Raw genomic sequence first — 18,120 nt, forward strand, 5'->3', positions numbered from 1 at the left:
TTAAGGGCCTCTCCCCCTTGGGCGCTCTTTAATGTTCATATTAGTAAAAGGTTTTTAGTATTTATTGTTTTTATATTTTATATTTCTTGGATTATCTTTGTATTTAAGGTCCAGCCTTCAACCGCGAAGATTCAGAGAAGAAAGACATTTTGGACAAAACCACGAAGCTGGCATCGTTGGTTTGTAACACATATTCGTCGTTGGTATTTGTGACTGCGGCTATGTTTGGTGCATTCCCTATGTTTCAGGCGGATTTTTATGTGCCCCTGGCCTATCCGAGCTTCAGTACCAGCTCTCCTATGTAAGTGATATTTATAAACATAATATCCTAACGCTGTTTTTATTTTGTCAACTTGTATGTGAAGCTCATACAAAACTAAGCAGAGGAGCTACACACAACACTACTCCAAAATGATATTTTGCGAACTTTTTATGTAGGTATGTTATAACATAACTTTAACTACCTTTACCATACGTGTCTAAGCTTTTTGTATTGGAGTGGCTATAATTTTACCTTTGAGAGCTTTTATTCTTTCGAGCACCTCCATCTTTCAGTCGCAACTAGTTTCAAAAGTTTAAGTTTTGGGAAGAAAGCTTTTAAAAACCTTCTTCAGTTCATTGAATGTAACTTTAGAATACATTTTTAGTTTTGGCAAGCACTTGCATACTTATTTAGCCCTTTATCTTAGTTAGTAGGTACTAGGTGTACAGGGTGTTGCAAAAAGGATATACTAAGCCGAAACCTACCGTCTTTTCACTATGGAGAATGTTTTTCTTTTTCGTAAATTTTGAAATTCTGATTTCAGTTTTGGGCTTAGATATACCATGCTGCACATGTAGGTTTCGGCTTAGTATACCCTTTTTGCAACACTCTGTATATCTTTAACACATCTCACAAACCCCAATAATTCCAGGTATTACACAGTATACGGCTACCAACTATTCAGCATAATCGTGAACGCGTTCGGAAACACGGGCATGGACAACCTCATCGGAGGCCTGACGGGGCTGGCGTCGGCGCAGCTCGACCTGCTGAGTCATGAGCTCACTCGTGTCGGCGATGGTAGTGAGGATCCTGCCGAGAGTCTTGGTAAGGGAAGTTTAGCTATTCAAGCCTACCTGATAAGTGCAGGGTGAAAATATCTGACCGTCGGGTTGCCCACTTACCCACCCTACTGTGTGGCTACTCTGTCAGCACAAGCTTGCTTGTGTTGCGGCTTCATTAACCCGCCCTAGGCCAGTGTGGAGGACTAGGCCCAAAACCATTCCTTCATTGGTAGGAGACCCGTGCCCCAGCTATGGGGATGTGATGGGTTGTGATAGTTGTGATGATGATATGGAGCAACACGTTGTCATCGGTTATCAGTTTTTCGAATGGATTTAGATTCCTGAATGGACTACCTACTGAAACTTCAGTTTACTTATTGAGCTTGCTGAACCATTATCAGTAATTAGTAGAAACCCAGCATTTTCATATCTATATGTAAAAAAATACGACTATAAAACGGTATTTATGGAGTCTGAAAATATTGTTCATAATGTTCAGGTTACAGCATCGAGTGCAATAAGAGGGCTGTTCATTGCCTTAAGTACCATCAGAAAATCATAAGGTAAGCATGTCGAATAAATATTCAATTTACCGTAGATATTTATACCTACCTACATACTTTTGTTAGGTACTTTATGTATATTTTTTTGTAATTATCCATTAATGGGAAATACATTTTCGCAATTTTGAACTTTACTCAATGACTTTTAAAAATTTCAGGTTAATCTTCTCTTGGATCATACTCATCAAAGTTACGTTTTTTTTCAGTTTTGTGGAAGAGATAGAAAGTATTTTTGGCGTTGCAGTATTCTGCCAGTTTGCTTCATCATGCATCATTGCGTGCATGACAGCTTTTAGAATGACCATCGTAAGTTCTTCCTATGTGAGGTTCCACTATACTGAAATGCCTAAGGCCACCTGGTGTGTGCGTTTCAGTAGCTGTAAAATTGTACGCATCTTCTTATAGTTAGTTAGTATTGTATTGGCTAATATTTAATTAATTTTCAGACTAACGAGCCTACGCAAATTATCAACCTAGTATTTTACCTGTTAACCATATTGATTGAATTACTGGTGTACTGTTACTTCGGAGACGTATTAATTAATAAGGTAACTTACATATAATTTTATCTTAATTACCATACAATATGTATGATTGAAATAAATAAAAGTCACAACATCCAGCCAGATCTCGATCTCGCGAGATCTCGGCCATATTTTACGAGATTGAATCTCGTCAAATTTTGTACGAGATCTCGCGAGATAACGAGATCGAGAAATGCAGCGTGACGACGTGTTTTTCATGCAAAATATGTGTCTTTTGACAAGCCATTTTCAGACAAACTAACTGGCCTTTCCGTACCTTGATAACTTCATCTTTTACTTTAAACTTATTGTATTTGATTAATACGATATCACAACATTTATTTCAAACTTCAGAATTTAAATTTTTGTTTTTATTTATAAACAGTAATGTTGTATTACTCTTAATTATTGAAACTAAAGCAATACTTAATATAGATCATTATTTTGTTACCAATATTGTATGAATTTGAACTTATTAGCTACAGTAGAGACTTATAATAATTAGGTATAGACATAAACAAATGTTATTAGAGTTAGAGACAAAATAATAAGTACTCTGCTGTTGATTTTTAAAAGAAACTTACATTATTTTAATAACTAACAACGAAGTTACTATTTAATTACAAATCATGTCAGTTACTATATAGTTCCTAATACAAGCATTTGCATAATGTTTTTATTGACATTCTCCCAATGCGAGATCTCGCGAGACTGCGTTTTGAGTCTCGCGAGATCTCGCTAGGTGGAAATCTCGTACGAGATTGCATTCCCTATTAACGTGGTGCGTCTTATTCTTCATCATTTATTTAGGGCTCACCCACCCGAGTCCGCATTGTTCTATGAGGGGTACCAATGAAATGAAACAATACTATCAAATAATACCATTGTCGGTCTCTTACACTGTTAAATAATATTGTTAAATAATATTGTGCGCTTTTTATTCAGAGTCAGCAAGTAGCCGAGGCAGTATACGCCAGCAGTTGGCAGCAGACCTCGCTGAAGACGCAGCGCTCCCTGATGCTGCTGATGCTGCGAGCCCAGCGCCCCCTGTCCATCACCGCCGGGAAACAGTTCAACTTGTCTTTGGAGACTTTCGTTGTGGTAAGGCCTAGTTTGTCACTAAGACCCTGTTTTACAATGTCTGGTTAGTGGCTACCAGTGAGATAAAATACATGCTGTCACTGTCAAAAAAATTATAACAGAGAGTGACAGCATGTATTTTATCTTAGAGGTAGCCACTAACCAGACATTGTGAAACAGGGCCTTAGGTAAATGTATGTATAAGTACCAATGAAGTATAAGACCTATTCATACGTAGGCATGAAGTAAGTCTTATTCAATGACAATTTAGTCAACCATAGCACTGAATTCTATATTCAAGTTCTGATTATTTTAGGTTTTTAGGTATGAAACTAACAGTTACAGTGCCACAAACGGTTCTACCTTTTTTGGCATAAGATTTATTTGCCTAATCTCGTATTGCATAGTAACGTTTGGTCCAAGTCTCGTTTCGCCGAAAATTGCATGGCATAAATCTCGTTTAGTAAAAAGTTATTTCGCATAATATTGTTTAGCCTAATAATGGTATGGCCAAATCTTGAATAGTCTAATAATGCTATGGCATAGGTAATAATATAAAGTAATAATATTCGGGCTTTAACTTGGATGGGGCGTCTTAGCGCAACTGGTGCCTTGTATTGTTTCCTTGTATGTAGGAAACGCTCCCCTCCGCTTCGCTGCGCTCCGCTTTGCTTTTGACGAAAATGTGCACCTAACACGCTCCTCCTCGCTTTGCTCGTCGTCGCACCTATCTTTAGGTTTCGATCCCATGGGGTTTAATCGCGTTTATATAATGTAAATAGGTAAGGGTTTGTTTCGTTTCAGGCCCAGCTTTCAACCGTGAAGAATCGGCTAAGAAAATAATTTTGAATAGGACCATTAAATTGGCTTATCTCGTTAGCAAAACTTACTCTTTGATTGTACTAGTTACAGCCTCGATGTGGGGAGTGTTCCCACTGCTGAAAGCTAACACATCTACATTAACTCTACCCTTGGGATACCCGTATGTTTCTCAGCAGTCTTCTATTATGTGAGTACCTAGGTACACACCGAATCATGAAAGAAGAACAAAATGGCAGCCATCTGCGAAAGTACCATTATGAACGAAAGATAGCAGAGGATTTAATAGACCAATAGACTCAATGACACCGTTTTGCAGGCTTTACTAGAGGTTTCATCTTTCGTGGTTATAAGTGAGTTACAGTACCTACTCTATAACGCTCTTTTACATTTATTCTTAACACTTTAATTTTGAATACAAGTGATATGAGAGTTTTTTAACGCTACGGTGCTAGGTCACTTCTAAGGGGAACAAAAATGTGTCTTCTGCGTATTGGTCTATCACGTCTTAATTGACCAATACGAAATGATATTATATTTAGACAAATCACACTTCTTCCATCTACCGACTCATGAGCCAAATAAAATGTTTCTTTCTTTCTTTAGGCGATCGAAGCTGCTTATTAATTGTTAATATTGGTTGGTGGTAACCCCACAGGTTCACAGTAATGTACGTGTACCAGCTGTCCAGTATCGTGCTCAACGGCTTCGGCAATACAGCCGTAGACTTCCTGGCGGGGGGCCTGACCATGCTTGCGTCTGCGCAGCTCGACCTGCTGAGCTGTGAGCTGGGCGAGATGGGGGGTGGGGGTGGTATTTTTTTTTTTTTTTTTTTTTTTTTTTTTTTTTTTTTTTTTTATTAGAAGAGAAAACATACAGTGTATATTCTTAAACTTACAAATATAAATCTATATCTAACACACACACCAGTAAAGTTTTCAAAAATACTTATGTTTGAATACATTTCGAAACAACGCAATCCGCTAACAATTTCAGCAGTAAGTCCTATATAAGTTAAAAAAGATAAACATAAATACAATGTCCATTATCGTTGAATTTTATGAGAGTAGGTACTTATTATTTGAGCTCATTGTAATACAATTATTACCTAGAAACTACACTATGAAAAATAAATTGGTCTTAAGTAAGAAAGGAAGTAGGTATTATTCACCGTACCTATATAAATTAAACTAAACTAATGAGTGTCTTACCACGTAAAACTTATGCCTATAAAAGTTATGCCTATAAGAGTATATTAATCAGATATAGATGTAGATGATAGTAAAATAATTCACTTTCGTATACGAGTAATATCATTTTTTATCTTGTATAAGGATTTCTGAAAAATGTCAATATCATTATACATTTGATTATAGCTAGAGCAAGCTCGGACTATAAAGCGATTCTTAGCATAGTTAGTACTGCACTGGGCAATATGGAACAAACTGCTAGATCTGGAATTAAAAAGTCTGCATTTAAAGCCAATTTGACCTAAAAGATAAGGGGAGTCACATATGTTATTAATTATTTTGTAAAGAAAAACGAAGTCATTTATATCTCGGCGTACAACCAGCGGCTTCACAGTTTCGGGATTATATTTAAAATTATTGTTTTGTCTCTGTCGATATCTCAATACTTTCAAGAACTTATTCTGTATGCGTTCAATAGAATCAATATAAACAGAATAAATAGGATTCCATGTAGTTGATGCGTATTCAAGATGAGATCTCACGAAAGCGTTGTATAATATAATAAAGGTACTAGCATTTTTGAACTCGGATCCTTGTCGTAAGACAAAACCTAACATTTTATACGCCTTAGCTACAATTCTGTCTATATGAGCCCTAAATAAAAGTTGACTATCCAAATATACCCCTAGATCCCGTACCTCATTTACCCGTTTTAAAGTTTTATCGGATAGAGTATAAATATTTTCAATCGGTTTATTTTTACGGGTAAAACTAATTACGTAACATTTATCAACATTTAGAAAAAGATTATTAACTTCACAATATTTGGTAAGATTATTTAAGTCTTTTTGTAAGAGGGAACAGTCATTTTTATCTTTGATTTGTATAAATATTTTAGTATCATCAGCATATAACAGAGCATTTGAATGTTGAAAAATATTAAAAACGTCATTAATAAAAATGTTAAAAAGTAAGGGACCCAAATGTGAGCCCTGTGGGACCCCAGAAGTAATTGGTACAAAAGATGATATGTATCCCTTAACAGTAACCGCTTGAGTTCTTCTACTTAAATAAGAAATCATCCATCTTAGTAAATCAGTCAGATTTACTAAGATGGATGATTAGATCTGGTATAGGTGGTATTAATGGTATGAAGTTGCTGAAAATATAATAATCGCAATTTGAGTCAATAAGCCATCTCCCCTCTGTTCTACCTTCTGTGTATGTATGTACGAGTACATCAATGCTCCCGACACCCATCACATTCTCTATTTTTTTTATAAGTAGGTACTAACTAGTTTTTTACTTACTTACTTTCGGCAACTTTTAAGTAATTGTTAAATACACTAATTTACAGGCGACAACATTGACTACAGTTACAGGTATGCTGTAAATTGTATTGAGTATCATCACAAGATCATAAGGTAATTTAATAATATTAAACAGACAGACTTATAATTTAAAACTTACGATGACCGGATGTTGCAGTGGTATGATAGAGTCCTGGATACCAGAGACTTGGATCACTTGGATGTGCAATTTTTTTGGTAATTTATGCATTTCTTTCAGATTTGTAAAAGAGATAGAAAACATCTTCAGTGTGCCAGTATTCTTACAGTTCGCATTAGCGTGCATGGTTGTTTGCATGACCGCTTTCAAAATAGCTTGTGTAAGTTCATACGACCTAGATATTGTTACCATTTCTAGTTTCCTGAACCACTGAAGATAAAATTTCAGTCAAGTAGATAATTTTACGAGTTAGTAATAATAATAATGTACGATTGTATGTACGCTGGCCTGCGCCTAAAAGTATACAGGCGGAGTTTTTAAAACAGCGATCCCTGATGACGAAGGGACCAGCAGCTACATCTGTTATAAATCCGGGGACCTGTTGTGTGTGATGTGTGAAGCAGTGGTGTTTATGTGGATGTGCTTGAGCAGCATGTGAGCTTGAGATCGATATTTAAAAAACTCCGCCTGTATACTTTTAGGCGCAGGCCACCGTACCTACCTCCACCAACCCGTACTGGGCCAGCGGTCCACCAACCAGCACTGGGCCAGCGTGGTGGACTAGGCCTAAACCCTTCAATCATTGGGAGGAGACCTGTGTCCCAGCAGTGGGGACGTAATGGGTCGTGATGTATATGTACCTCTAACATCTATTTTTAATTTGCAGACAAACGAGACAACACAAATTATTAGACTGATGTTTTATCTAGCAACTATTTTGATGGAATTACTGGTTTACTGTTACTTTGGTCATGTTATCATTTCCAAGGTACTTATATAGGCACTTCATATACATTACGTTAAGTTCAGATAAGAATGCAGAGTGTTAAGTTGCTGACCTTATTCCTACGTAGAGAGTTGGAGAGACTGCATTGTTAATTAGATAAAGAATTATAAAATATATTAAATATTATAACCTTCAGAAGGGCTAGCACGGGGCGCAAAAGATCTGCGTCGCGCTCGCTTTTGAGAGTCTTGAGACTGAGCGATGTGAGTGCGCCCCGTACCGACTAGCCTGAAAACTGATATAACTTAAATACATTTTTCATTCAGAGTCAAAAGGTAGCCGAGGCAGTATACTCCAGCGACTGGCAGCGTACTTCAGTGAAGACCCAAAGATCCCTGATTCTGTTGATGCTGCGAGCGCAGCGCCCTCTGTCCATTACTGCTGGGAAACGGTTCCACCTGTCCTTGGTCACGTTTGTGGCGGTAAGGAATCCTAACTAATATTATAAATGCGAAAGTAACTGTGTCTGTCTGTCTGTCTGTCTGTCTGTCTGTTACTCTTTCACGCCAAAACTACTGAACGGATTTGAATGAAATTTGGTATACATATGGTCTAGACCCTGGGAAAGAACATAGGCTACTTTCTATCCCGGAATTCCCACGGGAAAACTATTTAGGGCGAAGCGAAGCGCGCGGGAACAGCTAGTCTGTTATATAGGGCTGCAAAAAGGGTATACTAAGCTGAAACCTACGTGTGCAGTATGTTATATCAGAGCCCGGAAATTAGAGCAGAATGTCAAAATTTGCGAATTAATAATTTCGGTTTGTACTGTCGGTATACCCTTTTTGCAACACCTTGTATTTACTCTGGTTCTTGATACTTGGAAGTTTCATTCACTCAATAGCATCTATATTACGGCCAGATCGCTTTAGAATCAGAGAGTTGCCCAGCGTTACCCAGAGTTGTCCAGAACAGCTCCCAAGACTGCATTCTTATTCTTTAGTTTTCTTCGTAATCAAGAGTCATCCTCATCACATCATACATCGTCGTAGGGCGAATAGTTTAAATATTACTAAAACTGGCGTTTTAAACGGGTACAATTTAAATTATCACCAAAAAAAATATTCAAACAAACAATTGGCCCATCGCGGTCGCTGTTCCAGATTCTGCGATCGTCGTATTCCTACTACGCCGTGCTCAACCATCACATGAAAAATTCATCACCTTAAACTATTACAAGAACCTAGGTACAACTCAGTGGTATATAATAGTCTTTACATTTTAACGATCATACCAAAGAAGTCACACAAGAATAAATAAATACACGATACCATAGCATTAAATTTATTGTTTTATTTCTGTTAGGTTTCTTAACAGCAAATAGAAGATAAATACATAATAATACATATATATATATATATATATATATATATATATATATATATATATATATATATATATATATATATATATATATATATATACATATATATATATATATATATATATATATATATATATATATATATATAACTACTTGTTGGTACTTCCTTAAAAAAAATTTTATTACGTTGTCCATAACATGAAACAAGACCGTTTGCATTGCACAATAGACCTAAGAGAGACGAGGGAAACGGACATCGATACGTAAAGTGGAACGATCTTTCAGGATGTTTCAGCGTAGCGGAGCGTCTCATACTAGCGAGAAAAATACAATATTATTTGATCTAGGCACCAGTTTGGGCGCTATGTACGCTCCGTCTAAGACCACCAAATTTATATAGGTGTATAAAAAAATTGCCTTAGCATTATTAGACAGAACCAGGCCTGTGTCACTCCGCGCATGGGCGGCGCAGGCGCCAGCCTGGCGCCTGCCCCATCGATGGGGCAAATCTAGTCGGCTGCCGCAAGCGGAAGACGATACACGCGCGCGCTATTTGTTCCTATTTTGTACTAGTTTATAAATGTCGTATTTAGGTATTTATTAAAAATTATGAATAGAAAAATGGACATAAAAAGAAAAAAAGCAGCAAAAAAATACTGTGCCGTATTTAATTGCTTAAATACGGATCGTGATCCAAATTTAATTTTTTTTAGATTACCAAAAGATGCTGACAGGTAAAACTAATCTAAGGGCGTCTTGCACAACAAAGTTAAATAAAATTAAATAGTTTGTCTCTTGCTCTGACAGTATAATGTCAGAGCAAGAGGTCATAGATTTAATTTTATTTAACTTTGTTGTGCAAGACGTCCTAAGTATTTTATTGATTTCTTCTATGTTCCTTATTTGAAATGAAATTAATCCGAACTACAAACCCTTTTTTTTCTCCACGTTGAACAAAGTCTATTCCAATTTTGTTTTCGTTAAAGTATTAAATTTACAGACACACAGTGGCGGATTAACCTATAAGCACGACAAGCACGTGCTTGGGGCCCCGGGCCTCCAGGGGCCCCCATCCTCTGGTGCTGTTTCATTTTATACCTACCTTGTTACCTACATTTTATTCATCCACAATATGACCGATGTAATGAATTTGCTCTGATTTAAGGGCCTATCACACGCGTGAGTATCACCACAGTTTTGCCTGCGCAGGTCGGCTTAAACACGGAATACCGTGCGTGTGGTTGGTAAAGGGCCTACCACACGCGTAAGTATCACCACAGTTTAAACTGCACAGGCCAGCTTGTACTGTAGGTACATGGAATACTGTGTGGGTGGGTGGCGAATAGGTGGTAAAACTGTATACCGCGCTAACGCCGCCGATTTTTGGGTATAGCAGGCGACTGGACTTTTTTCTAGTGAAAAAATTCTAGTTGTTTGCAAACATTGAAAATATACCAGTAGAAGAAATAGTTCCTCATTGGGAAACATTATAATTAACAAAAAAAGATTGATAGTGGATTGATGAAGTCGGTTTTTTTTTAATTATTATTTTATTTTATTGTTTTTAGTTTATTTGCAATAATAATTGTCAATCAAAAGTAAGATGCAAATGATACCAATATGTCCTACTAGTCAATACGAATCATTCAACCTTAAACACGAGGTAGTTGCTATATACCGTTGAGGAGTTCCCTTGACTGCCTTCCGTTTCCATCATCAGATCAGCTCAAGGTCACCATCATATTTTTTTGTATTAAGAACAATATTTACGTTCTAAATTTAATTAGAATCGGTTAATAGGTGCTCAAAATGGAAATTCATACCCTGTTTTTACTTCTTTACCCACCCTTGGGAGTAGAATAAAATTCTGAAAAAAGGGACGACCCCTGAGCTCAACCCAATACATCAAAAAAAAATTTTCAAAATCGGTCCATAAACGGCGGAGTAATCGGTGAACATACATAAAAAAAACATAGGTACAGTACAGACGAATTGAGAACCTCCTCCTTTTTTCGAAGTCGGTTAAAAATTAAGCTTGCGTATACTTAAGTGTGCCGAGTGATAGCTCAGCGTACCTGCGTAGTTGTAACTGTGGTGATACTTGCGCTTGTCGTAGGCCTTTAAGGCAAGCAAATTTTAATGTTTTCCATCCCTTTTTATAGAAAAGTTATAGGACGTTTTAGCTATTGAACTGTTTTGTCACTCTTTGTCAAGGAACAAATTGTTATAAATTAGGGGCCTACACAGGCTTTGTGCTTAGGGCCTCCGATGCTCTTAATCCGCCACTGCAGACACAACTACCTTCAAAATGCATTAATGAATCGATTATAAAATGTGCGCTGAGTGGGATTAGTGCTTAACGAAACTAACACGTTCTGTATCATAATATAAATTATATCCATAATATAAATTATAACGAAAAAAAAACATGTTTTCACAAAATTAAATGTTTTAGGTATTCATACACATTTTATGTACTTCAAAATATCTTAACTATGAAATTGTTATTGTTTTTACTGGTTATTTCCAATAGAAAAAAAGTTTGGAATAGCTTTGTATTCTAAATTCAAATTAATTTTGTTTTAAAACATGACATTCTTTTTACAAAGTCAGTCCGTTGCTGTCTGTGGTGCTGAGGCAACCCTAAGGTGGCTTCTTTTTCAATGCGTATAACCACGTATAACTTATTATGCACCGTAGTCCAGTGAAATAAGGCGCATATTCCCTCAAAAATAAATTGGTAGGTAAGTAGATAAAAACGTGTGCGGCCGGAACGCGATCTAAATTAGATCTTATTGCTTATGGGATGGAGTCATATTTCTTTGCAGGCCATTGCGAAGATGGGCTTCTGTACCTGGTACTAGTTATTATTCTGTGACAGAACGAACGATATGTGATATACAGTATTGTGCGATAGGATTTTCTGCGATGCGATTCATATACTATAAACATTAGGTAAGTACCTATAATGTGATGAGATTAAAATAAAAATCTTATGAAAAATAAGTATAACTTTAATTAAATTATGGCCTAAAAGTTTGTCTCCAGGAAAATAGTTAGTATTTTTGTTGGAATCTGATTATTTAAAGCCTCAGTTGGCAAAGTGTCGTAGCTATGTATCTACCCTGATCCGGATCGCAAATAAATAATTTACCTACCTACCACCACCTTAGATAGTATATATATAAAGCCCAAAAGGGTTTAATTATATGCTATCTTTTAATTGTTTTCGACGAGTAGATTGAATAAAGATTTATTTCACGCTGCCTGAAGCTCTCTCAACAACTAATGTACGGTGGTCTGCGCCTAAAAGTATACAGGCGGAGTTTTTAAAATAGCGATCCCTGACAATGAAGGGACCAGCTACATCTGTTATAAATCCGGGGACGTGTTGTGTGTGATGTGTGTAGCAGTGGTGTTTATGTGGATGTGCTTGAACAGCATGTGAGCTTGAGATCGCTATTTTAAAAACTCCGCCTGTATACTTTTAGGCGCAGGCCACCGTACGTACCTAATTCTGGAAGGTTATATTTTTGCCATAATCTTCACGCTTGGGTAGAGATATTTTAAAGGGAATAAGGGATTAAGCTTTTTTCCCAGGTGGCTTTATATTCATACTCACACCCTTTAAAGGTAACTAGGTACTTGGGTACTGAGCCGTTAATTATGAAAAACTGTCCTTGTCAAATTGTCAATCAAACTTCAAGATATGTAAGTACTTATATAAGTATAGGCACTAATTAATTTAATTACTCGTCTACAATTTTTTCATTAGGTAAGAACTAAGACAATTAATTACCTTTGTGGTTTTTCTTACATGTTAATTATAGGAACCTTCAATGCTATGTTTCAATGTTATTCAGGATATCAATGATACTGACTGCGTTTTACGGTTAACAGTATCAAAATATGAAAAATACTAGCTGCTTTCGTTTCGTGATGCTTGGAATGGTATTGACCGGTGTTTGGTTTCCGGATAAAATTAAGAATAAATATTATAAAATCTTATACGTCGTTTATGCTGTACTCTACCAAGGTGTTTGTTTCTTTGGAATTGTTTTGATAGAAATCCTGCGACTTTTGGAGGTACTTAACGATTTTGATAATGAATTTACATAGCTACCAATGAATTTCTGCAAAAGTGATAAGTATAGTAAGCCCCGAGAGGGGTAACCTCAGATCAGATTTAAAGAAGCTTTTGACATTTGATGACCTTTACTCTTTAGTCGCCCCCTACGGTCGGGCTTACTATACCCTTTTTGTAGCACCCTGTATATCTACCTAATTATTTATTTGTCAGGTATTGGGAGACATAGAGAAAACAGCTCAAGTGAGTCTTTTGTTGCTGACACATTTAGCGCAATTTGCTAAAATTGTTACGATTTGGGGTCGACAGTCTAGGATTAAACACCTTCTGCATACATTAGAAAGTAAGTACATAATAATTATATCCTTACCTAAAAAAATATAAGGGGCAGTACCTAACCTAACTAGAAAATTAAGGGTCCCTCCCCCTTGGGCGCTCTTTAATGTTCATATTATTAATAGGTATTTATTGCTTTTATCCTAATCCTAACTATATCCTAACTAATCGTAATCCTATCCTAATCTTAACTTATATTATAAATGCGAAAGTAACTGTGTCTGTCTGCGTCTGTCTGTTACTCTTTTACGCCAAAACTACTGAAGGGATATGAATGAAATTTGGTATACATTATTGGTCTAGCTAGATACCCTGAGAAAGAACATAAGCCTTTCCCACGGCAAAACTTTTTAAGGCGAAGCGAAGCTCGCGGGAACTTCTTTATTTTATATTTCTTGGATTATCTTTGTATTTAGGTCCAGCCTTCAATCGCGAAGAGTCAGAGAAGAGAGTCATTTTGGACAAAACCACGAAGCTGGCGTCGTTGGTTTGTAACACATATTCGTCGCTGGTATTTGTGACTGCGGCTATGTTTGGTGCATTTCCTATGTTTCAGGCGGATTTTTATGTGCCCCTGGCCTATCCGACCTTCAGTACCAGCTCTCCTATGTAAGTGATATTTATAAAATCGTATCCTAACGCTGTTTTTATTTTGTCACTTGTATGTGAAGCTCATACAAAAATAAGCACAGTGTCAATATTATACTGAGAACTCAGCAGAGCTACACAAACACACAACACTACTACAAAATGATATTTTGCGAACTTTCATGTAGGTATTTCATAACATACCTTTATCGTTCGTGTATAAGCTTTTTTGTATTGGAGTGGCTATAACTTCACCTTTGAGAGCTTTTATTCTTTCGAGCACCTCTATCTTTCAGTCGCAACTACTTTCAAAAGTTTAAGTTTTGGGAAGAAAGCTTTTAAAAACCTTCTTCAGTTCATTGAATGTAACTTTAGAATATATTTTTAGTTTTGGCAAGCACATGCATACCTATTTAGCCCTTTATCTTAGTTAGTAGGTATATAATCTTAAACACATCCCACAAACCCCAATTATTCCAGGTATTACACAGTATACGGCTACCAGCTATTCAGCATAATCGTGAACGCGTTCGGAAACACGGGCATGGACAACCTCATCGGAGGCCTGACGGGGCTGGCGTCGGCGCAGCTCGACCTGCTGAGTCATGAGCTCACTCGCGTCGGCGACGGTAGTGAGGATCCTGCCGAGAGTCTCGGTAAGGGAATATAAATTAATTATAGTTGTCCAGGTACAATCCAGTTGACGCCATCTGATAAGTACAACAGTTTCTCAACGACTATACAATCATATGTATAGTCACTGGACCAATGATCCAAGATGACAGTGGTTGAAAGCCAAGTTGGCTGATCGATTATGATGATTATTATGACGTGAATCGCAGATTAGATAGTGCAAGGTTGCGTAGGAATAAAGACTTTACCAGACCTCTTTCTGCTGTTGCAATCAACATTCCAAGCCCAACGAGCTGAATAGCTGAAAGACAACCCTGCTGATTAATTAGGTTTGCTTCGGTCGATCAGTTTTTCGGCAGATATGGCCGCTCACATTGAGCTTGCTGAGCTACATCAATAACCCAGCACGGTTGTCTTTCATAACGCTTTGTTATAAATCAGATCCGACTGAAATAAAATAATTATAAGTCACAGTATTCCGTGGACGCTGAAAATATTGTTCATAATGTTCAGGTTACAGCATCGAGTGTAATAAGAGGGCTGTTCATTGCCTTAAGTACCATCAGAAAATCATAAGGTATGTCGAATAAATTTTCAATTTACATAACCTAATTATTTATAACTAAATACAATAAGTAGTTTATTAATTATAACTTTTTCGTAATTTTCCATCATGGGAAACAATTTTTCTCAATTTCGGAGCTTACACAAGGACTTCAATACAACTATCATGGATCTTTTTTTCAGATTTGTGGAAGAGATAGAAAGTATTTTTGGTGTTGCAGTATTTTGCCAATTTGCTTCATCATGCATCATAGCGTGCATGACAGCTTTTAGAATGACCATCGTAAGTTATTCTTCCTATATGAGGTTCCACTCTAATGAAAAACCTTAGTCCACCTGTATATCTTCTAGTAGATGTAAAATTTAATATAATTATCTTCTTAATTAGTGTGGTCTAATATTTAATTCATTTTCAGACTAACGAGCCTACGCAAATTATCAACCTAGTATTTTACCTGTTAACCATATTGATTGAGTTACTGGTGTACTGTTACTTCGGAGACGTATTAATCAACAAGGTAACTCAGATAATTATATGCATGAATTAAATAAACAAAAGCAACAAATAGGTACGTCATCAAAACATCCAGCTAGACTCCGACATCGCTAACTTTGCAATAGAAACAAGTGCCAATACCAAAAAGAGTTGATTAAAGCAACAAATTGATATTTTTAATTTCATACGTGTATTGACGTGGTGCGTCTTATTCATCATCATTCATTTTAGAGCTACCCATCCAAGTCCGCGTTGTTCTATGAGGGGTACCAATTAAAGAAAACAATACTATCAAATAATACCATAGTCGGACTCTTACACTGTTTAAATAATATTGTGCGCTTCTTATTCAGAGTCAGCAAGTGGCCGAGGCAGTATACGCGAGCAGTTGGCAGCAGACCTCGCTGAAGACACAGCGCTCCCTGATGCTGCTGATGCTGCGAGCCCAGCGCCCCCTGTCGATCACTGCCGGGAAGCAGTTCAACTTGTCTTTGGAGACTTTCGTTGTGGTAAGTGAGGACTATCAACCCGCAATAGGCCAGCGTGGTGGACTAGGCCATTTAGCCAAAACCATTTCTTTATTGGAAGGAGACCAAGAAGGATCGTGATTATGTGATGATGATGATGGTCCTTAGACCAGTTTCTCACTAAGGTAAATCTACGTACTTCATTTAAGTTGTACTCCTGTTAACAAGTGTAAAACTGACAGTTAGGTGCTTTAGTAAAAACAATATTCTTTATTACTTGCTTGAAAAACTATTATTTTTCCAGATTCTGAAATCGTCGTATTCATACTTCGCAGTACTGAACAATAATGGAGCTGAATGAAAGGATTATCGATATAATTTGATTAATTTTGTTTTTTTTTGCTTTTGCTAGCGACTTTAACTTTGGCTTCAAGTTTTCCTGTGAACATTACGGGATAAAAATTTGCCTCCCTATGCTATTATGCAGCCTTCCAACTATCTATAGCCCACTTTATTATAAATAGAATGCAATGAATTTCATACTCTATCGTTTACTTGTTTAATTTAAAATACTAGGTACCTCAATATAGCACCAATCGTTCCATGATCCATGAATCCAAATATGTAAATAAACTATGAATATATCCCAATATATTAATAGTTTACGGTCATCCCTGTACCATTAGGTATGTGAGATAGCACCGGAAAATTACTCAATCGAATATGCGAGGCTACTACTAATTACTCTTTATTATGATCTACGGTTTATATTTTAAAATCCATTCATGTATTGTATAAATTATCGTCGCTATACTGCGAAAAGCAATTATGTAAATAACAAAAGTATCTTTCAGGCTTTTCACTTAATGAAAGAGCGTGAAATCCTAAGTAACAATGGAAAGTACTCTTAAGTTATTTTAAGAGAAATTATGAGATAATTTTTGAAGTGCAAAGCGACGATATCATTCAATAGTTACCACGTAGATAAAGGTTACCAATAAAAGGACCGGAACCTGATTTAAACGCTGTCTAAAAATAGCCACTGCGACACTGGGCTTCGCAGGACAGATATATAGTTTCAGGTTTCATGAACAAAGGGTCTAAAGGCTCTTTTCACTTTCACGACTGTTGTTGCTTTATTTACAGAGTCTCCTCAATGCTGGTCTAACGTATATTCTCCCTAGATTGATCTATTATTATGTAGTCTTCATAATAATTAACTCTTATATGCTGACTTACCTAACTAGCTACTTTAAATTCTAAACTCTTTACAATTCAAAAATCTCTTTCCATGTTCCATTTCCGAACCGTATAAAACGCCTCTATCGAGCCAGAAAAAAAGACTGCAGTCCAGCAGTTTAAAAGGAGGTCGCAAGCGGCATGTTACCGAACTAAGCCGTATCTACTACTAGATAAGCTCCTGTGGGTGTCACAAAGGGCGATATACTCTCAGTTCGCGCACTAGAATGCGGACGTAAATCAATCAAGTTCACAGTTGACGAACGTTGGATATCGAATAGTGTTTGCCTGTTGTTCTACGTCGGTGTCGGCCGTCGGAGCCGCTGACCCGTATCTCCGCATCTGGGTCACAGAGACCGCGGGTGCCGGGTGGACGCATCCAGTGTATGTGCTCCTATGTATTGACACCCTCACTGCCATGTACCTACTTACTTACATAGAAGTACTTAGTAAGTAGGTGGCAAGTGGGAACTGGGAAGCAAAGGTTTGTCAGGCTTGTTAGCGCGCATGCACTGTGACTTCATGAAGTAGCTGCTTACTGCCTAGTAGGTAGTATGTGGTTAAGTTTATTTCATAACTTTCACAACTTTTTAATTTCGGCTGCAGGCGGTTGCACTGATAAATTTCACAGTGAATAGCTGCTAAAGTTTACGGAACTAACCAGTGTATAACTGTAGGTGCTTGTAAATGTTTGTAAATATCAAAGAGGTGGGATTATCACTGACGTAGGTCTGCTATGATATTCTAGTATCTATCTCCAACTCGGAATAAAAATGGACTCTCGCTTACCACTGCGCTGTAACAACTCGCGGGTAAAGCTCGTATAGAATAGATAAGTAAAAATAGATACTTATAATAAGTTTTATA

The 18,120-nt window shown here is 37.0% G+C and overlaps 2 protein-coding genes across 5 annotated transcripts in view; one reads left to right on the top strand and one right to left on the bottom strand.

Moving 5' to 3' along the window:
- LOC105388463 (disks large 1 tumor suppressor protein) overlaps positions 1–18,120 on the bottom strand; it is a 60,943-nt gene that overhangs the window by 37,077 nt on the left and 5,746 nt on the right. The gene's annotated exons all lie outside the window — the stretch shown is intronic.
- Positions 12,723–16,547, top strand: LOC119693923 (odorant receptor 4-like). Its single transcript, XM_048624790.1, has 9 exons — positions 12,723–12,929; positions 13,144–13,273; positions 13,683–13,875; positions 14,335–14,510; positions 15,001–15,064; positions 15,235–15,334; positions 15,468–15,569; positions 15,901–16,056; positions 16,319–16,547. Exons 1-9 carry the CDS (start codon positions 12,753–12,755, stop codon positions 16,373–16,375), a joined length of 1,155 nt encoding a protein of 384 aa, XP_048480747.1. The 5' UTR covers positions 12,723–12,752; the 3' UTR covers positions 16,376–16,547.

This window comes from Plutella xylostella, chromosome 12 (assembly GCF_932276165.1).
Source record: "Plutella xylostella chromosome 12, ilPluXylo3.1, whole genome shotgun sequence".
Lineage (NCBI taxonomy): Eukaryota > Metazoa > Arthropoda > Insecta > Lepidoptera > Plutellidae > Plutella > Plutella xylostella.